This window comes from Chelonoidis abingdonii, chromosome 9 (assembly GCF_003597395.2).
Source record: "Chelonoidis abingdonii isolate Lonesome George chromosome 9, CheloAbing_2.0, whole genome shotgun sequence".
In the NCBI taxonomy this organism is placed as follows: domain Eukaryota; kingdom Metazoa; phylum Chordata; order Testudines; family Testudinidae; genus Chelonoidis; species Chelonoidis abingdonii.
This window is the reverse complement of record NC_133777.1, coordinates 82,305,598-82,332,665: the sequence shown is the minus strand read 5'-3', so window position 1 is coordinate 82,332,665 and position 27,068 is coordinate 82,305,598. Positions and strand designations below refer to the sequence as shown.

Sequence of the window (27,068 nt, the reverse complement as noted above, 5' to 3'; positions counted from 1 at the left end):
CACTGTTGACTCATATTTAGCTTGTGGTCCACTATGACCCCTAGATCTCTTTCTGCCATACTCCTTCCTAGACAGTCTCTTCCCAGTCTGTATGTGTGAAACTGATTGTTCCTTCCTAAGTGGAGCACTTTGCATTTGTCTTTATTGAACTTCATCCGGTTTACCTCAGATCATTTCTCCAATTTGTCTAGATCATTTTGAATCTGATAACTACTGATAACTACTCTCTGGGAATGGTTTTCCAACCAGTTTTACACCCACCTTATAGTAGCTCCATCTAGGTTGCATTTCTCTAGTGTGTTTATGAGAAGGTCATGCGAGACAGTATCAGAAACTTTAATAAAGTCAAGATATACACCTCTACTTCGATATAACGCTGTCCTTGGGAGCCAAAAAATCTTACTGCGTTATAGGTAAAACTGTGTTATATTGAACTTGCTTTGATCCACCAGAGTGCACAGCCCCACCCCTCCGGGGCACTGCTTTACCGCGTTCTATCCAAATTCATGTTATATTGGGTTGTATTATATTGAGGTAGCCATGTACTACCTCTACTGCTTTTCCCTCCCATCCACAAGGCTTGTTATCCTGTCAAAGAAAGCTATCAGGTTGGTTTGACGTGATTTATTCTTGACAAATCCATGCTGACTGTTACTTATCACCTGAGTATCTTCTAGATGTTTGCAAATTGATTACTTAATTATTTGCTCCATTATCTTTCTGAGCACAGAAGTTAAGCTGACTGGTCTGTAATTCCCTGGGGTATCCTTATTTCCCTTTTTATAGATGGGCACTAGATTTGCCCTTTTCCAGTCTTCTGGAATCTCTTCCATCTTCCATGACTTCTCAAAGATAATCGCTAATGGCTCAGATATCTTCTCAGTCTGCTCCTTGAGTATTCTAGGATGCATTTCATCAGGGTCTGGTGACTTGAAGACATCTAACTTGTCCAAGTAATTTTTAACTTGTTCTTTTCCTATTTTAGCCTCTGATCCTACCTCATTTTCACTGGCATTCGCCATGTTAGACATCCAACCACCACCAACCTTCTTGGTGAAAACAGAAACAAAGAAGTCCTCTGTCATTTCCATATTTTCTGTTATTTTTCCCCCTCATTGAGTAATGGCCCTACTCTGTCCTTGGTCTTCCTCTTGCTTCTAATGTATTGTAGAATGTTTTCTTGTTACCCTTTGTGTCTCTAGCTAGTTTGATTTGGTTTTGTGCCTCGGCCTTTCTAATTTTGTCCCTACATACATGTGTTACCATGCTGTAAGATGGTCCCTGCTGCAAGAGAGAAGCAGCTCCATGGGTGACTTGGCACATTGGTAATTTAGGACAGCCACTTCCCTACAGAGCCCAACTTGGGATAGATTGGCACCGCCCACTCTGCTCAAGAATCGACTCACGTTATACCCCGGCACGTCTATCTTCTCCATTCCCTGGCTGACATGCTGCTCTGTCCTCCATTTGTTCTCTCCTCCACCATCTTATTTTCTTGAATTCTCTCCTATTCTTTATTCCTTCTGTTCTATTCCTTTTTTGCCCCGTCCCCCATAGCCATCCTCTTCCCATTCCCCAGAAGGCAACAATGCTGCATAGGGGCACATGGCACCCTTGGGGCCACTCCACAAGCTACTCTCTCGTCTGAGTCGAGTGCCCTGGGAGCACAGTGGAGAAGATTGGCCAACAGGCTGATATCTGACACTCTGCATCAGGAACTGGAGAACTGGTCTGAAGACAACAAGATGAAATTTGGTGAAGCCAAGTACAAAGTATTTCACATAGGAAGGAAAAATCAAATGCACAACTACGTAATGGGGAGTAACTAGCTAGGTAGTAATACTGCTGAAAAGGACCTGGGGGTTACAGTGGATCACCAATTGAATATGAGTCAACACTGTGATGCACTTTAGAAAAAGGCTAATAGCAGTCTGGGATGTATTAACGGTAGTGTCACATGGAAGACCCGGGAGGTAACTGTCCCATTCTACTAGCACTGGTGAGGCCTCGGCTGGAGTACTGTGTGTCATGGGTGCCATGCTGTAGGAAAACTGTGGACAAAATGGGAGAGGCCCAAGGAAAGCAACAAAAATGATACAAGGTTTAGAAAACCTGACCTATAAGGAAAAGTTAAAAAACTGGGGCGTGTTTAGTCTTGAGAAAAGAAGATTGGTGGGGGATGTGGGAACAGTCTTCAAATATGGTAAGGGCTGTTATAAAAAGAGGACAGTGTTCAATTCTTCTCCCATGTACACTGAAGGTGAGGCAAGAAGTAACAGGCTTAGTCCGCAGCAAGGGAGATTTAGGTTCAATACTAGGCAAATTTTTCTAACTCTCAAGGTAGTTAAGCTCTGGACTAGGCTTCCCATGGAAGTTGTGGAATCTTACTCACTGGAGGTTGGACAAATTCTTGTCAGGGATGGTCTAGGGTTACTTGGCACTGACTCAGCGCAGGAGACTGAACTTGATGACTTCTCGAGGTCCCTTCCAGCCCCACATTTCTGCTAGAAGGAAAAGGTCATCCACCACTTTGACCACAAGTTCAGGAACTGTATTTAAGGACAATCCCCAACTGCTCCTTTTCTCTATTCCCGTCTCCCCTTTGGAGAGGTCTAGTAATATATGCGTACACACGTGCACACACACACACGCCCCCCAACACGGAGTACAGATAGTCATTTGATGCGTTAGCTACAAGGGTTGATGAAATGCTGAAAGAGCTTAAAACTCTGACCAAGTCAATTGGTCATTTTGTAGGTTTAAATAGTCTAGCTGCTTTTTCCTCCTGACTAGTAGATTGCAGGGAAATTTCACTTTCAAACTAAGACAATATTGGATGGCAACACACATCGGTTTTTGTTTTTAAACTAGAATTCAAGGAATGCTTTTCTCTATACGATAAGAAACAAAAAGGCAAGATAAATGCCAGCGACCTGATCACAGTGATGCGGTGCCTGGGAACCAGCCCAACTCTGGGAGAGGTAGAGACACATCTTCAAGGGCATAAAATTGGTAAGTAAAATAGATACAGACTGCAAGGATTGTTAAAACAAGACAGATGACATGCAGAGCTCTCAATCTGACAATAACCAAGTGAAAAGTAGGTCTAAAATATTCAACAAGGAGGACCCCACGCAAACTAGCAGAAGAGGAAGAAGTTGGACAGGTTGGTATTTGTTAAGATTCAACTTTTCCGATGTCGAAACACTATAGTAATAAAAATGAGCAAGGCAGAAATCTAGGTAGATTTGGGTCTAAGATGAGACAGCCCAAGCAATACAGGATAACCAAAAATTGGTCATAAGAGGGGTCAGATGTGCCGGATGATAGATAGGAAGGGCATATTTAGAAGACTTCACAGACAAGTCCAGCACAGGTATCAAAATGGTGCCATAAGGACATCAAGAGGAGTGGGGAAAGGAGACACATGCTTAAGAAAATTGTGCTGTCACAGTTGTGTTGAGCTGCAACCCTCCTGAGATCAGAGAGTCCTGTCAAACCAGGCTAAGAAGGTAACAAAAAAGGCCATTTTCAACACCAGTTGTCTCTAAAAACACAGAGTGGGGGTCAAAGAAAAGTCATAAACAGAGGTGGTCTGCACCAAACCATTGTGGGATAGGGGTTTTCTGAGTGTCTAACAAGGCTACAGAATTGTTATAGCTAAAGATTGGGCTCCTCCAATGACCAGGGGAAGCATCCATACACAGAGGAGCTGAAATTTGGTTCAGGCCCTTGTCCTGAGACAAAGGTTACTCCCCAGAAGTGCGCCTATGAGGTGGCATTTGGCAGTGTACTCAGGTGGAGGCAGCACTGCCACCAGTTTTAATTATTCTTTCAATTCATACTGTGCACAAAGAGGGTGCCTGCCCTGAACTCTGGGTGCCCTTAACACTCATTTTAAACACCCAACTGTAGGGTGACCAGATAGCAAGTGTGAAAAATGGATAGGGGGGAGGTGGGAGGAATAGGAGCCTATATAAGAAAAAGACCCAAAAATCGGGCATGTCCCTATAAAATTGGGACATCTGGTCACCCTACCCAATAGACTTGTGAAGAACCAGACTCTCAATTAACTCTACACAGCCAGGAGTGGCGCCAGGGTTTCTGGCGCCCTAGACAGAATTCGGGAGCGGCATTTTGTGCGCTCCCCACGGGGCGCACGGGAGCTTCCAGTTCCTCTCCCATCATGCCGCCGAGGAAGGACCCTCTGCTGAAATGCCGCAGGTGACAGCAGTAGTCATTGAGCTGCTCAATTGCCTGCCGCTGTTTTCCGCGGCTCGTTGGCAGAAGGTCCTTCTTTGGGGATGCAACGGGAGTGGAACTGGAAGCTCCTGTGCACCCCATGGGGAGCACACAAAATGCCACCCCCCGAATCCTGGCACCCTACAACTGCCTAGGGTCGCCTAATGGAAGTGCCGGCCCTGTACACAGCCCTGATCCTTATCACCACATGCTGGGACCCAAAGGCGTTGCCATCAGCTAGGATGCTGAGAAGTCTCCTAGCTTGGTGGAATGCAGGCAAGCCCTGGCTAACAGCCTGAAGATGAGCATCTCACCTCATTTCATGGCAAAGGCCTAGCACAGCGTGAGGATCTCAGAAGGGAAGCAAGGCAATTCCTATTTAGTAAGTTGAGGGTTGCCAAGGGGTGAGAGCGCATCAGTCTGTGGAACAGCGCTGCAAGGCAGGGCCTCAGCGAGAGACAAACTGCCTGGATCTGGTGCATCCAAACAAGGAGACCAGCTAATCTAGCTCAGGGAAGTAGGCCGAGCTCTCAGAGGAAAGGGAAAGAGCGAAGGCCGGAGGAGGCTGGGCTAATGGAGCACATATATGCCAGCAGCTAAACAAGAACGTGTGTTGTTTTGTGTTGTGTTTCCAGACAGAAAGGCAGAACTGGATTTTTCCACTTTCCTGACCATAATGTACAGGCAAATGCAGCAGGAAGACCCTGGGAAGGAAATCCTGGTGGCCCTGGCAATGATGGACAAGCAAAAGAAGGGTTTCATCACCGCTTCCGAGCTGAGAGCCAAACTCACCAGGCTGGGAGAAAAGCTCTCGGAGGATGAAGGTACAACATCAAATGGCAGCATACATTCAACACCTTTCTAACCTCCCTCTTCTCCCTCCACCCAACCCCCACTGGAGTCAGATATGAGATCACAAACACCTGTGGGTGGGTACCATGTCACCTGCCTCCGCCAGTGATCTTCACCCTAGAAGGGCTGGGGCACACAGTTAGTTCATGGTAGAGCAAAGTCACAGGGGGTCATGATCCAACCACGGTACAGCGTGCTGACATTGCGTCATGAGGCTTGCATTATGACATTGTGTTGTCACAACTCTAGGTCATCACACTAATGCCAAACGTTGCAACATTAGGCATCACTGAGTTGCTCTTTAGAGGGGAGGGATAGCTCAGTGGTTAGAGCATTGGCCTGCTAAACCCAGGGTTGTGAGTTCAGTTCTTGAGGGGACCACATAGGGATCTGGGGCAAAAATCAGTACTTGGTCCTGCTAGTGAAGGCAGGGGGCTGGACTCAATGACCTTTCAAGGTCTCTTCCAGTTCTAGGAAATAGGTATATCTCCAATTATTACTATTATTTTTATTTATTATTATTCTTTTGCTTCTCTTCTTACTGCCTTCTGATCCAGCTAGTCATCGGTACCTTTCTTACATGAGGCAGAAGAGGAGAGCAACCCAAATCACAAGGGCCACATGCCGCTTCATAGCCCCAAGCTAAGGCTTTGCTCTAAATCATAAACAAGCCGCTGCCTTATTCTCCGTAAATATTTTGTTCATCTCAAGTTAAAGTTGACTGGAGGCAAGGAAATAGTATAGAGAAGTTACTTACCTGGCAGCAGATAGTCAGAACAGATCCACACTCTTGGGATACACCTGCAGAAAAGATAAACCCTTTCATTAGGCACATTAATGCTCTTTGAGAAAAAGGAAGGATATTTTATGCCATCGTCTGGGCTTTAAATTAACACTGGTACAAATCGGAACTAATTCTAGGTGAGTTATTCTCCATTCATACCAGTGTAACTGGAGGCCCAGATGGGCAGAGGTTGGCACTTTGCAGCAGTAATCAGAAGTGTGGGTTAAGAGCCATGCTGAAGAAAGAAGAGATTATTTACCATTCTTTTCCCTCAGAGGTGCCCATCGTCTGCTGAAAGTAACAACTATTCTATGTAGGATAAACTGTCTTTGTCCCCATAGGGGTCCTGGGAAAGCTTCATCGAGAGATCCTCCAAGCTGCACCCAAGGGGATCTGGATGCTCTCAGGGAATTCTGTTTGCTCTGAGGAGGGTCAGACCAGCTTAGAAAGAGGCAAAGAGAGGGCTCATTTTGACTTACTGCTCTCAAAAGATCTTTATTTTTTTATACATCCTGTGACAAAGTCAGGCTGGAAGGCTGCTCGAGGGTGCTGGGAAGTGAGTGGGCGTAAGCCCCAGAATGTTAAAGGCCCTCTTTCCTACTAGCTGAGACGGGGTTACGTCAGGTTAATGAGGAACACCAGATTCCAACTCAGGCCTGTCTCAGGCCTTTAAAACCCCTCCTCTGGTGAGAGAAAAGGGGGAAGAGAGAGACAAGCTGCTGCCAGGTTACTGGCAGTAGGAAAATAACCTTCTCCATGGTGGGAGGCTGGGCTCCCTCCTATAGGGGAAGCTGCCAAACCTGAGGCCTGACACCCCAGGGCAACCAACAGAGTGACACGCTGCAGCAGGGCGGAGGCAGCGAAAGGTACCCCCTGGGTTTTCTTTGTTTATGAGGCGGTTTCCTTTTTGTTTGGTGGAGGATCAACCCTTAGGCCAACCTTCAGGCCTACCCTTAAAGTACAACCACCAGAGAAGGCAGACACTGCGGTGAGTGGGCTGATTACCCCAAGCCTGCCATTGCCAGAGGGGGAAGAACTAAATCTGGCCAGACGAAAGAGGTGCTTTGCCACAATCCTTAGTCAAAAATCTGCCTCCAGCAATTACAAGAGCTCTCAGGGGGCATCAAAAATGATCTGAAGATGTTTTTATGTGGCTGATTTTGCCTCAACCTTTTACAATCCTCTGAAAAGCTTTTTCTGCTTCAAATGTCATATGCATTGTCCGTGGACAGAAGCTTTTGGGGGAGGGAGGTCTAAGTATGAAAGAAATCAGACAAGCCAAAATTTGCCAAATGCCATCACCACCAGACAGTTCAAATGTTCATGATACTTGATCACTCAGAAATGGATTCACATTTGGCTGCTGTTCTCCCAAAACTCCAGCACATTTTGCTATATTCCCGGAAAGAGGCTCTCTAGCTCTGACGTTATTCAATCCCTCTCTGTAGTGGGCCCTCACTCTCCAGTGGGGAGGGAGGCCACGCTGCCTCGTCGTCGGGGCACTAGTCTTTGGGCTCCGGCCGCACGGGCAGGGCCAAGTCCTACGTAGTCTGTGGCTCTGGGCCCGTCTAGCAGAGACGGGCACACCACAGTAGTGTGGGGCTCCTGTGCCTACCCACAGGCGGGACAGTGCCCAACATAGTCTCTAGCGATACCAATTAACTGTCTGGGCCCTGGGGCTCGGGGCGGGGCAGGGCCGGGCTGATAGCAGGCTGTAGCCTAAGACGCCAGCAGGCAGCAAACACAGTCAATAGATCTAGCCCTTTGGGATGGGGCAGAGCAGAGAGCTTGGAGCTCAGGCAGCCAGCAAACGCACACTGCCTTGGGGTTCAGGTAAGGGTGAGCACCCACACCGTCTAGGGGGCTCCAACAACAGGTGAGCACCCAGCAGGCTGTCTAGGGTGCTGGCAGGGGTGTTGACAGAGCACAAACCTCCTGGTCTAAGGTGGGGTGCCAGGGGGATGCAGGCCCACCCTACTCCACTGCATCCCTGCCCAGGGCCCTAACAGTGTCAGAGGGGTCTGGCACTAGGTCGGCGGGGATCCAGCTGCAATACATCGACCCAGACGCAATCAGCCCTATAGCCAGCCAGTCGGCAGCTGCCCCTGGCCTACGTCCTACCTTCCCGGGGTTTGGTACCTCTAGCCTCCACCAGTCCTTGGGCTACACAGCTGACAGGAGTCCCGGCAACTCCTCATCTGGATCCGTCCCAGGTGCCTCAGCAAGGTAGAGGCATCTGTCTCCTCCACTGGCTCCAGCCCAAGTGAGCTGCAGACCCCTCCCTTTATACTTCCTGCCCCGCCCTGGTACTTCCGGTGAGGGGGCAGGGTGGGTTTGGCTCCATCCACCAAGGGGAGTGTAGTGCTTCCTCACTCTCCAGTCCAGAGGGAGGTCACTCTGCCTCACTACTCTCTCATACTAGGAACTTTAGAAAGACCCATCTAGAGTCTGGCAGATTTGGTAAGATTTGCTTAAAACCCAAGTCAACAGACTTTGTGTGCACATCCCCAGGCTCTTCACTGGCACACGAACTGCCCTTCTTAATGCTAAAGTGGAATTTAAATTGAATAGGTGCAGGTTTAGCAACACTCCCTCCATTTACCATCATTAACTAAATCAGTTTTCAGGGAGATGTCTCAACAAGACAGCACCTCTTTAGAGTAGCCCAGTTAGAATATTCTGGAATAGCAGCTCATGCACGTTTTTGTGTCTAAAACAGATTAGTTATAATACAAGTTATCGTTAAAAGCTGAACAAAAATAGTGAAAAAAATTCTGGAGGCATTAGCCAGAATTAAAAACATCCTAGGTAGCACTGCGGTTATCTATAGTGAGCCACACTTCACATTTGAGTAGAGACACAGTTTGCCAGCTAAATTACAATGCACTATAGATTTTAATGAAGCGAGAAGCGGAATAAGAAATCAACTCAAGACCTTGTCTTGACACAATGAACTCCAGCTTGTTAAGCTGCAATAAATATTTCATGCTGCAATAGACTCAATTTCAAAAGCATCCGCTATGTTCAGTAACTACTGGCATGTGGCTTCATTTGTGGTGTTGCTTAAAGTGGGCTTTTAAAACCTTCCTCTCTCCAGTAAAATATTGTTTTCCATTTTCTAGACAGGAATGAACAAAAGTTACCCTGGTGCAGTATTTAAAATGCTGCACTGCTTAGACAGCAGTGGGTGTGTTTATCCCTTTTTAAAGATGTATAGTTACCATGAGGATAGTCTCTTGTTTGAAAGAAGTATTAGATCTCTTGATCACACAAAGAACAGTTACTTACCTTACAGAAACTATGGTTCTGCAAGATGTGTTGTCCAGATGGATTCCACTCTTGCAGTCCTAGGAGGTAAAAAGGAACAGAGGGACAGTTGGACCCATTCTGCTCTTGGGTTGGAGGCTGCAGGTGTGGCCCCAACACACAATGCTGGCCAAAAGAATCTGATCCTAGGCATATGGGGCACATGCACACAAACAGTATGTCTGCACAGCAACTAGACACCCGCGGCTAGCCCGTGCTAGCTGATTCGGGTTCATAGGGTTGTTTCACTGTTGGATCCCAGGTTCTAGGACCCTGTGGGGTGGGAAGGTCCCAGAGCTCAGGCTCCAGTCTGAGCCTAGATGTCTACACTGCAGTGAAATAGCCCCAAAGCCTGAGAGTTTTTCTTTGCTGTGTAGATGTCCCCCAAGAGTGGAACCCAGGTGGACAATCCCATCATACGGCATGGCTCCTCTTCTGCCTTCTTCCCCAGAAATGTCATGGACTCCAGTGGGGGTGCCTTCTCCATACCCTGGTGTTTTAAGTTCCCGCCACCATTTCCACAACAATCCCTGTGCAGCAGTCTATTTATAGCACCAACAGTGCTTTCTGGCCCTCTCCCCAGAACCTGAGGGGAACAGAGGTCTCCCTGCCTTGAGTCCTCTATGTAACTGGGTTCACCTCCCTCTCCTTGGCACTTCCTTCCATCAGCATTGTCACTGTCCCCTGAAGACATTGGCTTGGCAATTTATCCCTAGCACCCACGGCATTGCTAGAGCTATATTATAACCAGAATTCTAAAGCCATAATGAAATTCCACTTGGTTTCAAACACTGAGGGCCTCTCCATAGGACAAAATGGCACCGGCGTTTCTAAGGTGTGAATTTAAACCAATTTTGTTAAACCAGTGCAATCCTCGGCATGGACACTTATTTTGGTTTAAGTGTGGTTTTGTTTAAGTCAATAGGGAATAAGTTTACATTAAACCCAAATAAGCCACTCATACTGAAATAAGAGTGCATCCACACAGCGATTGCAGCAATTTAAAAATTGGTTAAAGTTAAACCGGTGAAAGTTTCCCATGTAGGTAAGGCCTGCGGATCAGATCCTCACTTGGTGCAAGTCGGCTGAACTCCATGGGCTTTAATAGAACTACAATTTATGTGAGCTGAGGAATGACGCTGTGCTTGTGTTTCCTCTGTTAGCATCCACCCCTCTATTCCAAACGCTGAACTCAGTATAGATCAGTCACTAATACTTGAAGTAACTAATTCAAATTTTGATTTAACAACAAAAGCCAGATTTTTAACAGTCATATTTAAATACAGGAAATTGAAGGAAGATGACACAATACCTAAAATAAATTGAACTGAGATTGTTAAATTTGGTATTTACAGTGGATGACCTTCTAAGAGAAGCTAAAATTGCACCAAATGGGATGGTGAAATATGAAGAATTTATCCACACCATCACCCTTCCTTTTACAGACTACTGAATTTCAGAATGACAAGACTGCCTCAGGTGGGGAAACGGGCAAGCTTTTCCAGCGTACGTTTTCCTAGGTCACTTTTGGGCTCACTGGAATCAGCACTGCTTGCCTTTAAGGATCTATATTTTGCCTTCTTAGAGTGAAATGTTTATGTCTGAATAGGTTTTTCCTGTTGCAAGGCCTGGCCACACCTTCCTTGTCAGTTGGAATGGAGCGTTCATGTCAGACACTGGATGTAGTATTTTAAATGAATTGAATGCCATGTTACATTGCATAAAGCTTAACATGCTTAAAAGCCCACTCATTAGTAATTAGAATTTTTAAAACACATTATACTTTAAAGAGGACAGTTTTTGCAGAGCAAAATCAGCTACCTACCTTAATGTCACAGGGAGATGGTTCTTCTTGAGAGTAAGAGAACAAACAGCTATTTGGTCTGACTCTGTGAGCCTGTGGTATCCAACTATTCCCTGCGTATGAGGTATCCTAGGGCGCTTGACTATTCTACTCATAAACTTTGACAAGTTTGGAATGACCATGCATATCGCTCACACCGCTGCCTGGATACACACAACCTACTGATCAATCACTTGCTGTTATGCAGAAGCCGAGCCAACACGCCAGAGGGAAGGGGAGCTCAGAACCCTGTTGGCTATCTGGATGAGGGCAGTGGTCAGGCAGATAGATGTGACTTCTTCCAAAGAATCACAGCAACATGAGCCCTAGTACTCTTCAAGCATGATAAAGGGGTCCCTGTGCAGCATCACTTTACTCATCCAGATTCTTGGGGAGTGGAAGACAAAGATCTCCATACTACCATGCTTATGACCTTTTATTAATTAGGAAGCTACTTCAACTTGCAATTTCATAGGAAATCTCCATGAAGTTGAAAACTTGTCTGTCTCCATGAAGTTGGTCCAGTAAATGATATTACGTCACCCACATTGTCCCTCTGTGAAGTTAGACACCCACAGCGACTCCTGAGGCAGGAGAATATGGGCTTTGCATAAGAAATCTCAATCCTATGAAGAAAAGAGCCATAGTCCTTGGCTGAGACGCTGTGGGATAGCTGCCCAGAACATACTCCTAAAAACACTTCGGCAATGTGGACACAATACAGTTGTGATGGCAGAAATGTGCGGCCCAGTCAGGGTTGTAAACTAGGATGATCAAACTTTCAGTGGAGTGGGCTGAATTTCAGGACTACATAAATGCCTTGGTGCCCAGTAGATCTGCTGTCAATGGGAGGTTAGCACAGACTGTGGTCTTTATCTAGTAACTGAACTTGTAATTGTTATCTCTTCAGTACATTAGCAAGATAATATACTCCCTGCTAGGATCACTATTTCTGTCCATTGGTGCTCTTCCTCCCCACTCCTCCTTTCTTCCCTGCAGCAACTCTGCAATTCCCATCCTCCTCTCATTCCCTTTATCAGATGGTCAGCAATGAAGTAGTTAATATAGATATCCGCGTTAGGCTTTAGAGTTAATTCCCTAGTGTATCTAAGATGGGGTGGGGGAGATGTCGTTGTTTCCAACTGCCTGTAGACTCAGGAAAACTCAGTATATTGATTTATACTGTTCACATTTGAGAAGTTCTTTCTTCAGCTATTAAAGCCAGAAACTTTCATTTTTAAAAAGTGTAAAAAGATTCTGCATGTGAATATTCCATCTAAACACGTCAAATGGGTTGGATCCATGTTTGACTGGACTGGACCATTTCAGTTCATGAAAAATTTAAGAGCGTCCACAATGTTTAGGCCCTCTACATACACCTTTTACTTCAAGTTTTGTTAATCAGACACAGAAACCTTGTTTGTGCCATCCCCACCTGCCGTGCTAACCACATTTGTATCAATGCCTTCTAGTAGATCTCTCATAAGGATTCCCCATGACACAGAATGCCCAGAGGACATGGACAGTGGCATCAGGGGCCATGCACACTCGGTTATATTACTGAAGGAAGATTACCAATTACGTGAACATCGTTATTGGGTCCTGCTCATGTTGCAAAACAGTATGTTGAAGTGGTTACTGGGTGACAACTATGTGAAAGTCTAGGCCTCAAGCAGGGGCAAGAGACAGAGCCAACCAACCATGGTTACTAATCATGACTGCAAGGTGACAACTGATGCCAAGTAGGCACATCCCTAAGTCTGCACATTGCCTCATTAAAGGTAGTAGGGATCCACTCACACAGTCAGCTGTGTGCTCAGGACTCTAGTTTTGCTCATATTTCATGTGTGGCCACAGTGTTTAGAGCCAACTGTGTCAGTAACTGACCACAAAAACTTGGTTAAAAGTTCTACTGTGGACAGGCCTGTTGGGTCTTTCAAACAGTAAGTTGGGTCCCAACACTCTTGGAGGTAGGCATTTCCCCCCTATTTTAGATATGGAAAACTGAGACACAAAAGGGTTAAATGACTTGCCTGAAGTCTTGCAAGAGATGGGAGTGGATCCAAAGATCTGTCATTCACCCTAGTGCCATTCCTTGTGCATTTCCTGCTTTCACTTACTCATGAAGACTTGAGTTGCAGATTTTGCAGTTCCCATGCCATAATCAGCCATCATGAGATAACCATGATGAACTCAAACCCTTGCCTACAAAATACTTAAGAGGTGGTTTTATTTTTTAAGTCTTTTAAACAGCAAAGGGCTGTGTGTTGAGGGGACACTTTCCCTGGCCAGGCATAAATCTGATCTACCTACCCTGTCACACATCTGTCTACAATGTCCACTCAATTTATCATCTTTGAGCTTTCCACCATCCAACAAAAATACTCCATGGACTTCTAAAAATTAGACAAAAATCTTACCAGCAGCTTAACACTTAAGCACCCCTCCAATAACAAAGAGGGAGGTCCTGAAGATAGAGCGGAGATAGGGCGATAGGGCGGAGAACTCCAGTAAGGAAATAGTTCTTGCTTTTAAATGTTGAAATTATGCCTTTTCTCCCCTACCATTAAGTTCTACAAATATCTTGACATTACAAGTGAGGACAGTCTACTTATTACGTTCACTGGTCCCTTTTGAGGAGTGTGCTAGTAGCTTGTTCAGAGCAGTGAAATAGGTTCTCTCATTTGTATTAGCTGTCAGCTACCAATGGCCCAAGATAGCCATTTGACTACTGGAAACCAATGCTTTCAGACAGAATTGATATAAAAGGTGTTGATGAGTCATGGACATTACTCAGATCAAACACTTTGTATTAATCTAAAATGTGTTGTAACAGCCTGTTTCTACCAGCCAGGTATAAACACTTCCCAAGTGAAAACTAGACAAGAATGGGGACAGTGCATTTTATACATTCTCACACAAACACGGCGCCACTGATAGAACAAGAGGAGACTGGTGCACTGAATGCTCTACTTAAATTCAGATACAAAATGACACATCCCATGCTATGAAACATCATTTATCAATGAAGCATGCCTATGCAAATTACATTCCTGTGAGTTTCCCACTCCACAGGGAGCATCCAGCATTACTGAATTTAGAGAAGACAAGATTACTGATTTTTTTTTTATTACATCTAAAGATTTCTACATAAACAAGTAACATTCAGTAGGTAAACAATTTTTTCCAATGCATGTAATAAATATTTTCACTTGGTACTTTTATACAAACTGACATCGGTCTACTATACATTTTTAAAAGCCATTTTACTGGTTTGGCATGCCATATGGAAACTAAGAGAAATTTTAAGGCAATGAATCACAGATTTAAATTCATGGAATTAATGGTAACTTGTTAATACTCTGCTTATATACATTTCCCCTTTGTTAATTAAAACAATTAACAGCAGCACTTTCTGGGACCACCAGCTATTCTCCCTTGTTACAAATGTAAGCTCTTTTTAAAAAGAAAATAAGAAAAATGAACACTTACATTGATAAAACAAACTCCTTTCTGAATACATGTTAAAATGTGCTTTAAAACCCTGAAATGTCAATGCAATGAAGGATTCTCTGCGATATACTCTCCCCACAGTTCTTAGCTTTCAATTAGAAGGCAGCTCCAAGCCAGTTCAAAAAAAATTCTACAAGCCACACCCCCACACACCCCCCCGGAGGCTTTTTGAATCTTTGCCATGGAGGGTAACGAACAGGCACAGAATTGCTGCAATGCCTATATTCAGGAAAGCACTACAAAATATTTTAAACGCTCAGTATGTCAGATTTTAGCATAGTTCAGATTTTGTTTTGCGTTTTGTTTTTTAAAAGAATGCATCCAATAATGCCCACAAGTGATTCAAAACCACTTCAGCCCTGCTATTGAAATAACAGCTATTTACTCAGATCTGTGTGTACAGCCACACACACATGCGGTAATATACATAACAGACAGACACGCACACACATGCCCCCTTCTAGTGGAAGAATTTGAGGACAAAGGAAAATATTGGTACTCCACAGCCTAAGGGTTACACAGATTCAGTAATCTACAGTCAGGTTAGCAGTACTGCAAACCAGCTAAAAGCAGGAGTTACTTTACTGCATCTTCAATAAATATGCAATGAGTGATTTTTTTTTAAACTAAATTGTAAGGAATTCCTGGAGAATTCAGACAGATATCTGCTAAATAATATTAACTGCAGACAGATACAAAGTTCCAGCAAGTTATCAATCTTACAAAAGCTCAGAGAATGAAACAAATATCCACAAAAAACATACAGAATAAATACCACATAGGAGAATCAAAGAGCATTTGCTGACCTATGTGGAATAATGGGATTAAAACATGAAGCTGAACTGAAAAGCCTTTCTGCTCTTATTTAGCTGGTTTGGGGGATCACCGGCTGAGCTTGGCTTTTGGGAGGTAAGCTAAGGATGAAAGATTTCCAACTCTTTTACAATATATTTGCCACATTCAGTTCTCTAGGGTTGTCGAGGTTTTAATTAAATTTTTAATTTTGTTTTTAAAAGCAGATGGTCAGTTAACCTTTAACACAGCAGAATCGGTATGAACACTGCCACCACTCAGATGTAAAACAGCCATCAACTCCCCAGAATTTCATTCTTTAATTTTCTTTTTCTTACCAGTTTTAGAAGGCGGGGCCATATCTGCTCTCAGTTACACTGGTGCGAGTCTGGAGGAATCAGTCACTTCAGATTCATACTAGGTATTACAGTGAAGCATCTGCTCACTAATTACCAATTTAATAACCCAATGGATTTGCTAGACTAAAATTTATCAACTAGTTATAGTCCTAATGAAGGTTTAAATACCTCAGTCTCAGACTGAATTTAAAAATGAAATATTTCCTGTTTTCTCCTTTTATTTTAAACTGACATTTAATAAATTATAAAACAGGTGTATGGTGAAATATATATCTATATCAGCCAGATATGTATGGAATACACATGCATGGGAAAAACTATTTAACTCACTTTTGACTCACACACTGATCTATAAATACATATATACACACACATTTACATATAAACACAAACATTTTGTTTTCAAAATTCAAGTCAACTATTCAGTGGTGGAGGGATGCTGTAAAAACTCTAAAAACAATTTTGATGCCACATATTCATGTGAACCTGTCAATTTACCATTCAACTAATCTTACGGCAATGCCTAATTCTACTTGGATTAAAGTAATTTTTTTTTTTTAAATCAATGTAAGGTTTAAAGAGACAACTTTATATGTGAAAGGTGGCCCTTATCAATGCTCAAACTAGCTGATATCAACTTTTTGGAACATAAAAATTCGGACAGGAATCTGCCAATTGTGGTATTTCTTCCTGTCCTTCCTGATAAGCTTGTTACCTGCACTTTCAACTAGCTAAAAAAATATCTTTCACACCAGAGGACATATTCACTCTCTCTGGTGAGGACTTTGGGACACAATAGAATCACCTCCCCCTCCCACCCACCCCCAACTCTTATTTTAAAGAATCTCCTGAAAAACTGCTTTCCATCTATTTACATGTTTCTCTATTTAATAAGAATGGATCAGTCCAAATGATCCATCAGTTCTAAAAAAGACTTTCCTATGTCATGCATGTCTTAAAAAAAAAAAAAAAAAGGAACAGGAACTGTAGAGCACATATAGCTCTCAAGAGTTCAATATAAGCATACTTAAAAACAGGGAATCACTCAAAATAACTAGGAGACCAAAAAGAGAAAAATCCAGTCAGTGACCACTGATAGATTTCTACAGACAGACGTTCCAGCCCAGTTAAGTGAGTGGGCTATGGTTTGGATGGTGTTTTTGTTTGGTTGGTTTTTTAAGCTTAATGTCTAACATTCAATATTAACTGAATTTTGATGCACGTGAAGTCAGAAGATGATGGATCACTACCACTGACAGCAGCACAAACCATGCAACAGTGCATTTTAAACCCTATTTCCTTCTCTGTGTTTGACAGGTTTGTTTTTAGCAGAAATGTAATCTATTGTGGCCAAAAGTAGGTATTCACTGACGGAGCCATTTTGGCCCCAATTCAGTAAGCTCCTTAAGTACACTGCTAACTTTAAAGCACATGACTAGTTCCACACCTTAAAATTTAACACACGTTTCAGTACCTTGTTGACTGGGATCGTAATTATTGAAAGAATTAATACTGGAGATTAGAAATAAAAACCTAGTGTGAAGGTGTGTCAGGGCTTTTATATGGGGCTAGATTCTATAAAACTGTCCTGTCTCAAAACAATACTTCAGCTTCAGATTGTATCGAGTCTAACCCATAAGAGTAACTGACATACTAATGAGCCTGCAACAATGTTTGATGAAAGAGCTGGAACTCCCCATGCCAACTGAATATACAACCATATAGAACCAGAAATGACATTTAAAACACACTCCCATATCTTGCACTACAGAGGGAATGCAGTGGAACAGTACAAGTAGGGTTTATATCACTTTAAGCATCATAAATCTGTGCTGAAAAAGGGTTAAGAGGAATTCAGTTCTACCATCAATTGTAAATGGCGTTTCCAAAAGAAAAATCCTCCTGCAACGTAAAACTTCAGAAATTCCTTTCCTTTTTCATTAACATTACTGTGAAGAAAATAATGCCATGGGTGTCCAAACTAAAATAAGTAACTCACAGGACAAATGCATAAGTGTAAAATCTTCAGCATCCAGAAAAATGAACTGAAGTTTCTTTCTTTTTTTCCTTTTTGTACTTTTTTTTCTTTTTGTTTTGTTTTACCAGTCAGGCCATCTTAGGTTTATATACAAAAGTAAAACTGAAAATATAGTTCTGTTCTCTGTACATGTCTTAAGTTTTTTTTCCTAAAACAGGAAAAAACACCTTGTCTACATTTCTAAATAGAGTAAGATAAAACCAAGCACAATGATCTCTTTTTCTGACAAGTTCATTTAGTCCACGAATTAGTCCAATGAAATAATGTCTGGTATGCCAAAGATCGATGCCGTGTCTGTGCTGCTTCGATTTGCAACTGGGTGGCCATGATTCTCTCGCAAGCTATTGGAGGACACAAGACTGCTGTTACTGCCACTATTGCTACCATTAGTGGCTGGAAGAGTACTGCTGCCTCCTGCATTCAACTGATCAAGAAACATCTGGGATGAAGCGTATGGGAAAAAACGAGGGTGCAAGAGTTCTGGATCATCGGACGCAGAAACTGCCGCCGCTGCAGCGGCAAGAAGGGAAGTGTTGTAATGCTGTGGAAAAAAGACAACATTGTAAAGTTACACTTTTGATTCCACAGGTTTTCTTCACAGGGCACAAAGGAAGTACAAACTATCTGTGTATTCTAAGCTTCCTGAATTCTAGAAACTGACAACTATTTGTCTATTCTGCCTTGTCCAAGTATTACTTTGTAAAACAATTTGTACAAGCAAGTGGACTGAAGACCTTGTTTCTAAAGCCAGAAGAAAATTGGAAACAAAGTTAGTGCTGTTTGCTCCTACTGGATAGTAAGCAATCTCTCACAATTCCAAACTATACTGAGATACTATTGGGATGGTGAGAAGCAGTGTAATTTCCCTTTCTTACCCCTGTCCCACCAAAAAAAAAAAACCCAACCCATCTATTGGAAAGAAACTACTCATACTTCAATAGAATCTTTTGGCCAAAATTAAGAGAAACAACCACCCACTACCATGACATTAAAGTCAGATACTTATTTTTACAGTAGGAAGACCCCTCATACTGCACTCAAGAAACAGATACAGAAACAGTGTGCTTAAAATCAGTAGGTGGCTATTACGGTTCTCAGCAGTACTGTGTTTTTTGGGGTTTTTTTCAAATGTACGGGCAAGCCCCAAAACAAGTGAGCTTTCAGCTTTAAAATGACATTAACGAGAAATACTAGTTGACAATGATCCTTTTTAAATTCGAAATAAATTAAAAGTAATTTGCATTTGGTCTTTCTGCCAGTGGTTTCCATTTTGCATTTCTCCACACAATGAAAGCTGACTGCTCAGGTTCACTTCCTGCTACACATATACTAATGCAATGATGCAATATTTGCCATGCAAACTACAGGGCAATGATCACTTCAGAAGAATTTCCATTCCTGTTCATTTTATTATTCCAGAAAAATTTCTCGTAGCATTCAAGTTCTGTAAAGCCTTATTTACAAAAACCTACACACTAGCTCAATTTCTGACTCTCTGGAATCCCTTTAGAAAGGATTTACTTAAAATTAACTTATGCTGCATTACTCATTTTTCTACCACATACCTGATTGTCTCCTGATAGGAAAGGGAAGAAATCTAATCCTGTGAAAGTCAAAATAAATAGGTTTTCAGTTTCTCAAGAGAACGTTGCCCTCTTCCTTTCCCCTCTTCCCCCCAAAATCAAATAATTTAACCAAAGTGTGATGTGGATGAGCATGAGATTTAACTCTTAGTTATCCTTAGTGAAGTACAGTTTATAGGAGAGATTCAGTGTTTTTATCCCTTCAAATAAGAGTTAACCTGAGTTATCCATATAATTATCTTCTATGATCCCCAAAATAACATTTTGTATGACTGGACCACTAATTAATTGCATGTTTTCACTCCTTCACAACAGCGTGAACTTTTCACGTGCAATTCAAAGCAGCGAGAAGCCAAACCTTGTAAATCATAAGGCATAGGTGTCATGTGGAATGGATGCCTGTAGTCCTGAATAAGTGATGTATTCATGTAACTTGTGTCAACAGCAGGAAGGCTTGGGGTTCTTGAAACTGGAGATGCTTGATGGGGTAGGTTTAAAATGCTGCAAAGGAAAGAATGTTTTTCACACTTTGTAAACATGGTTCGTTTAAATGTTAAAACAGTTTGAAGATTGCAGATTTCTGCTTGTGGAAAAACCCAAAACCCAAAATACCAACACATGCATCCTACAGAGCTTTAAAAACCAAAGTTAGTCTTGAAGACATAATGCAAAATGTGGCACACATTACAGTAAAAGCATGTGTCACTCAGGCAAAAGACATATTCCTGACACCAGAGAGACAGCCCCCGCCAAATTTCAAAGTCTTGTTCCAAACCATAACGGTCTAGAACTTCAACAAATAACAGTTGTAAGAATTTTTTTACGACCCCCGGGGGGGGGGGGGGGGACGACCCACATTTTTCTCTAATCTTGCTCTCAGAAATGGCTGAATCATTTGCACAGACACATAAAATAACAGTCTGAGGCAGACATCTGCATGGAAAGTTTCAGCCCCCATGGTTACATTTTGTCAAAGTTATAAAGATATGAAAACAGGTCTTATAATGGAAAGTGTTAGGCAACTTTAACTTTAGTCAGAGATAGTACTGCCTATCTTAAGAAAAGTATGAATAGCTATCACGAGTCAGGACAAAAAGACTGAGGATTTAAGAGTTGTATGTATGTATATATAGTTAAAAGTCCACATAAACATCCCTACAAATATTTCTATATGCCACACAAGGCATTTCCTATGGAGCAACAGCCAAGGAAATCTTGACAAGACTCACACGATCACCGAGTGGCATTTATTACTGGGATAATAATCGGTACAATGGCACAATCCCTCTGTATAGACCCAATGTTTTCATCCATGCATGTTTTGCCAGTGCTGCTCTATTAACAGCATCGCTATTTATCTGGTTATTCTGCCATTCTGTATAGCTACTTTGCTGGTGGTAGTCTTTGGCAAAAACAGACAACACACCCACACCACACTATGTAAGTTTCTCATATCCAGGGGCGGTTCCAGGCACCAGCATGCCAAGCGCGTGCCTGGGGCGGCAAGCCACGGGGGGTGCACTGCCGGTCGCCGTGAGGGCGGCAGGCAGGTTGCCTTCGGCGGCATGCCTGCGGACGGTCCGCTGGTCCCGTGGCTTCGGCAGACCTTCCGCAGGCGTGCTGCCGAAGGCTGCCTGACTGCCGTGCTTGGGGCGGCAAAATACCTAGAGCCACCCCTGCTCATACCACTGCTGTTCTCATTTGTGTACTTTGTTGTCACAATTCTCTACTAGCACAGATTAATTTCCATGCTTCTCAAAACATTTGTTAAACTACACACTAGCTCAAGGCCTTTTCCAGTGTTTTCCTTTTTTATCACAGGTCAGTTAAAAAAATGCTTCATCAGCCTGTGAAGCTGCAGCAAGACAAATATTCACTTCTGCCAGCATACCACTATGTTTATAATTGCCAGTCCTTCTATGAGTTACGAGCTACTGAGATCAAACCATAGTTTGTGGTATCAAGTTATGTCCTGAGTTCATTACAAGACTTTGAATAGTGAACTTCCCATGGGCAATTAAATTTCACTTGAAATTTGTTTTCACCATTACTTGTCATGAACATACTTTCATCTTAACTAAAAATAGCGTCCACTTTATTCTTACCCCTTATTATTCAGCGGTGATGCAGGAGAAATGGAAGGACAGCTCCTCTTGGCAGACGGTTCTTCCTCCTCTTCATCTGAGGAGCTGTCTATGGTTAGATCAATCACTTCTACTTTCTTATTTTTATTTGATTGATGGTGAGAAGACACCTGATGATCCAAAGAAGAACTTATGCATCCTACAAAGATTTTAAAAATAAGGTAGTTATTCAAGTCATAATTTATATTGTAGATGCATTACAATGAAGACAAGCGTCACCTGGTTAAATTAAAATTACACATGCTTGCCATAAATAAAGTTTAGAAGCCAATACAAAAGTGAAAAGAAAACTACTTTAAAAAAGCATTAACAAAGCTTCAGAAATACAAACAGGCTCACATGGATGTTAATGTTACTCAAACATCTTACTTCAGATTAATCAATAAAAAGCTACCACTACACAAGAGAACTTTCATGTTCCGTTGCTCATAGAATTCTAGTACTCTTTTAGAAACAAACCCACATTTTAATATTTTAAACAATGTGGGTTAACAATATGGGATTTAGTTTGCACCTTCAAAAATTTAAGACTTACCATCAACTCCATTATAAGAAGCAGTTACTTCTTGAACCTCCTTTTTTGATCTCATGGGAGCCCATGACCCATCCTCCTTAAACTGAATTTCATCGCAGTCTGTGCAGTACTTCAAGATTTCCATAAACAACCTGTGAAACAAAAACTTTAATATCCATCTTCAAAAAATAAAATGGAACTGGAGAAGCACTTTAAATTAGATTAAATTAAAGTAAATTAGAACCACTCTTTTGAAAGGATTAGTTCTATTTGAGAATTTTGGGCATTTTTCTCTCCTTAGTACAAGTTCTCAACAAGGAAACTGAAATTTTAAAATATTACTTAAAATAATAACCTGCACATTCACTTAATGATACAGTAGAATCTTGATTGTCCAAACCTCAATAAGTTGAACTTCTTGTTGGCAAAACACGTTCGTGCCCCGCTATGTGTATTATGACGAAAATTTCCCTATTTATCCAGATTTAGTCAATGACTTCCCTGACATTTAGATAATCAAGAGTATTCTAGGAATCCAAACATTTGGGTAACTCAAATGGACTCTAGTACATTGCATCAAGAAATGATGCACAAATTGATAAGTAAGCACATTTATTTCAAGCCAAAACAGTGAGGAACAATCACTGCTCATAACTGCACACCTTAATTTGCCTGGGTAACCATCAGTTGCTTGTTTCCCTTAAGATTCCTTCCACTATGGATGCAGTAATGTTAAAAAAATATTAAACAAAGCTTCCTTAAACTGGCTGTGAACACAGCTGGCCTAACCATGTACCAAGCTGTCTGAGGGGCAGCCATTTCTGAAGCAGGCTCTCAGAAATTATTTCATCTGTAAAGTGGACAGGTCTACTGCGTAAAATTAACAAAATCCCTCAAAAGAGGTGGCCAGACAATACTACTTTAAGGAATGAATTTTCTATTCACTGTACAATTAGCTCTTATTTCTGTAAAAGAATATTCTATGTTGATCCCTACCGCTAAGCCATAAAATCTAGAGGAAGGATTAGGAGAGAGGATAGTTAAAATAGCATAATCACTTTGATATATCTTCTTTACCAACAGAGCTATAGATATTAGCTGTTTGGTGACTCAAGTGTAGCAATCCATAGAGATTTACCATTGGGAAATACGTTTCAACTTGGGAAAGAGCGATCCTTCCCAGTAAAATTAAGCTTTTTCTCCTGAACAGAACCACATGATAATTTCCTCAGCCCCCTCAGGACACACACACTGCTTTTGGAGAAGCAAATTCCTGTCCAGGTGGACCGGGATCTGCAGAACTAATGCTGAGCACTGAATCCAAATGTTGCATGTGTGCACAGAAGCTGGTGCTTGCTTTCAGTGGGTTTTTTAGGTTTTTTTTGATAAGTAGCATCAGGGAAATAAATACATGTAACAACTCCAAATGTGGAATGTGCATAAAATTTAAGATAGGAATGTCTGCTTATAAACTATTCCCAGACATGGTACAACACAATTACAAAGTATGCACTGTATTTTGCTCCAAATGTTACTTACCCATCAATAATGAGGTGTTCATAGGGAGCCTTCTTGTCACAAACAGGGCAAACCCAAGTAGGTTTCTTCTCATTCATTTGAATGTACAGAGTGGCATCAAAACACTGCAGATGTGAACAAGTCAGGGCCCTACATGGGATAGTTAGCCGCATTTTCCCAAGCTTTAGGAGGAGAAAAAAAACAAAACAAAACAAAACTGTTGCCTCTTTTGAAAAACAACTGTTCACCTGTTTTAATCAGGAAGATGCAACTGTGCCACAGTTCAGTTTCTAAGCATTAAGTATTTTGAGAAATACAAGTTCTGATTACTATATTCAAGTCACACACCTCTGCTCTGGCTTTTCTGTGTACCTTATAGTATCAATAACAAGCCCTGCTACAAATAGATTTTTGTTAAACGAAGTTGAGACATGGGAAATGGAAGACCACTTCATTTTTACACTGCTGGCCCAAAATGCAAAGTCAATTTACCTTTTGTCACTTACCACAGTGTTTTAGACTAATAAATATGAAAAATAATTATTCTCCCTCATTGGTATACTGGAAGCTACAGCTAATTTGCCATCCACTACCACACTAAGTCTCTTTCAGCATTACAGAGTATCTACAGACAGACACACTATGCAAGACTATATAAGAGATGATGATGTTCACTCCCAGCCTTTAATGCAGGAAGTGTCTTTTTGTTCTGTTTGTTCAGCACCTATCACAATGTGGCTCTGCTCCATCACTGGGGATCCTGGCCAACACCATCCTCCAAATCAACAACTGCCCACCTGAAGTATGTCCAAAATGGAAAAATCTACTCCAAAAGAACAGTGCCTAAGCAACGTAGATGATCACACTCACACGGCATACTACAGATAGAGATTGGGCTCAGCCTAAGATTTAGACAAGAAATATCTTGACAAAGAAAATACAGACAAAACCAATCCAGAGCCTAAAAATATTACAGCTCTCTCATTTAAGTAAAATACCTAATGGAACTGTTTGCAGGATGTTTCAGAAGCTACATGGTCATGTACACTCCTAACAGGCAATACAGGACTAGTGCCACAGGGTGGCACTCGCTCTCAAAACATCAAAGAAGCTAAAACCACCAACAAAAGAGAATAAAGGCTCTGCTTGCAGTGAACTACTTCCTTCCTAAAGTTTCTCTGCAGCAACCTTTAACAGGGTGACCAGACAGGAAATGTGAAAAATCGGGACAGGGAGTGGGATGGTGTGGGTAATAAGGGCCTATATCAGAAAAAGATCAAAAATCAGGACCATCCCTACAAAATCAGGACATCTGGGGTACATCCAGACTACCCGTCGTATTGGCAGGTAGCAATCGATTTTTCAGGGATCGATATATCGCATCTCACCTAGATGCAATACATCGATCCCTGAACGCACTCCTGTCGACTCCGGAACTCCACCGGAACGAGCGGCGGTAGCAGAGTCGACACGGGGAGCTGTGGACATCGATCCCGCGCTGTGAGGACCTGAGGTAATTCAATCTAAGATACTTCGACTTCAGCTACACTATTCACGTAGCTGAAGTTGCATATCTTAGATCGATCCCTCTCCAGTGCAGACCAGCCCCTGGTCACCCTAACCTTTCAGCAGCCTGAAATACCTGCTTCCATTCTCAGCAACATTCATCCATACAGTAGCTTCTAACTCTTATCTTTATTTTGTTTATTCTTCTTCCCTCTGGATTTCAAATCACTAACACAAGTCAGCTACAGATGGAAGAGGGGAGTCATACATGTCCCAGAGGAATATGCAGTGATGCTGGTATAGAGATCAGTCAGCAGGAGGTGCTATGCATGCCATGTATTTGGCAACTCTTCCCCCAATACCCATGACCAAGCATATTATTTCTTTCACGCAGTACTAGTCCCCCTGATCCATACCTGTTCTAAATTCATCTCCCCCAGATGGTAGGTCAATGGCTCATTTGTCTTTTCGGCATAATACAAATTCACCAACTACAATCAGTATCATGATTAAGCATGTTGGAAACAGAAGACCTTTTGTTTTCCAGAACCTGGATGCTTAAATATGATGCAAAATAAACACCAATAGCAGCAGCAGCGCAGTGACACAGAACTCTCCAGGAAAAAACAGGTTAATGAGAATTGTAACAAGATTTGAGGTATAAGACGTTGAACTCATTCTTAAATAGACGACACCAAATAATGCAATGTCACACCCATTAAGAAATAGAAGTTTTCTTCTCATAATACCATTACCACATTGCATACATAATTTCTGAGTACTAGTTAAGACTTAATAGGATGCCTAAACACAGTGTGTGCAATGTGGACAAGTAACAATAGTCTCATTTCCCAACTTTGGCATGAAAACTTATTGGGTTAGATCCTTCAGTTTGGCCAAGCTGTGTTCATGTTACTAAGGTAAAAGATGCCGAGGGGATGGAAAAAACTCACAGATCCTCTTTACACACTACATAAAGTTACAATAAAAGGTTCAAGTCCAATATTTTTGGCAGCAGTCTCACAACATTTAGCCTAATACACTGTCAATGAAAAAATAGAGTTATCGTCACAATAAAAAGAGAAAAAATAAAAAAGGGAAGTTAAGAATTTGCAGAAAATTGCAGAACCACAATAGTTGCCAGATTTGGGGGGAAAACATTCATGTCAATTATTTTCTCCTGTCCTCAAGGCTGAGGTTATTTTTGGAAACACACACACATTGTCTTTCAAACTTCCTCATGAAAACTGTCCTATCAGTAGCCCCTTGGCTTGCTGAATCTTGAGTCAGCTCCTTCCAGGTGCCTGCTTGAATTTCACAAAGTTGGGGTAGGGCTTATTTGCAAAAGCAGCTTACAAGGCAATTCAGAACATATTCAGAGGTGATTTTTCAGCTTCTTAGAACCTTCATATTTTTCTCCTCTCAAATTTTGGGTCCAGTCTCGCAACTACTTTTATAAGCAAGAATTACTCCTGCAAGTCAGGGCTGCAGGATGGGGATTTTAGCAGCCATTTTTCATCATGTAGGGCTGAATACAAGCCATGCTTTACATTCTTTGGTTCTAATACTTGACTTACTGGAGATTAAGAACATTTAAGAAAAAAAGATGAGACTTTACTCTCAAAAAGCGGAAGAGATTTTCTTCAAACTTTCCCAAGGAAAATTTACCTTGTGTCTGAGACCAAGCATTGACGGTTTCAGAAAGTTATATATTAGCAAATTAAAACAAGGGTTGTGTCATAGAATTGTTTTCATGACCATGAATAGTATGTTATTAATCACCATCCTTTCGTTTGTATTGCAAAAGCCACTTCGCAGGACACATGGGAAGATATGATATCTGTCCTTACAGAATAGTGAAAGGGGAACAGTGAAGCACTTTTAAACTAGACTGCACTAAACAATGGGCACGCTGAAGGATGACTCCCAAAGTGTGGGCATGTTACATACACATCACCAGGATGATACAGAAAAACATACCTAAAATATTCTGTTCTAAACCTTCCCGTTTACTGGAAGAGACTAGGCTTAAAGAGAAAGAGGAAGCATAGACTACAATAAAAACTATTCCACA

At 42.0% G+C, this 27,068-nt stretch overlaps 2 protein-coding genes across 6 annotated transcripts in view; one reads left to right on the top strand and one right to left on the bottom strand.

Moving 5' to 3' along the window:
- The window catches only part of CALML4 (calmodulin like 4), a 16,509-nt gene extending 5,589 nt beyond the window's left edge, over window positions 1-10,920 (top strand). For all 3 annotated transcript variants that reach the window (XM_032764341.2, XM_032764340.2, XM_075069074.1), the window contains 3 exons: window positions 2,872-3,012; window positions 4,878-5,066; window positions 10,540-10,920. In XM_032764341.2, the coding sequence (XP_032620232.1) occupies window positions 2,872-3,012; window positions 4,878-5,066; window positions 10,540-10,637 (428 nt within the window). In that variant the 3' untranslated portion in view covers window positions 10,638-10,920. The remainder of the gene's footprint in view (window positions 1-2,871; window positions 3,013-4,877; window positions 5,067-10,539) is intronic.
- Window positions 10,921-14,030: 3,110 nt separating this feature from the next.
- The window catches only part of PIAS1 (protein inhibitor of activated STAT 1), a 92,004-nt gene continuing 78,966 nt past the window's right edge, over window positions 14,031-27,068 (bottom strand). For all 3 annotated transcript variants that reach the window (XM_032764398.2, XM_032764399.2, XM_032764397.2), the window contains 6 exons: window positions 23,510-23,670; window positions 21,992-22,122; window positions 21,418-21,595; window positions 19,671-19,813; window positions 19,295-19,332; window positions 14,031-18,270 (listed from right to left, as the gene is read on the bottom strand). In XM_032764398.2, coding sequence (XP_032620289.1) covers window positions 17,977-18,270; window positions 19,295-19,332; window positions 19,671-19,813; window positions 21,418-21,595; window positions 21,992-22,122; window positions 23,510-23,670 — 945 coding nt within the window. In that variant the 3' untranslated portion in view covers window positions 14,031-17,976. The remainder of the gene's footprint in view (window positions 18,271-19,294; window positions 19,333-19,670; window positions 19,814-21,417; window positions 21,596-21,991; window positions 22,123-23,509; window positions 23,671-27,068) is intronic.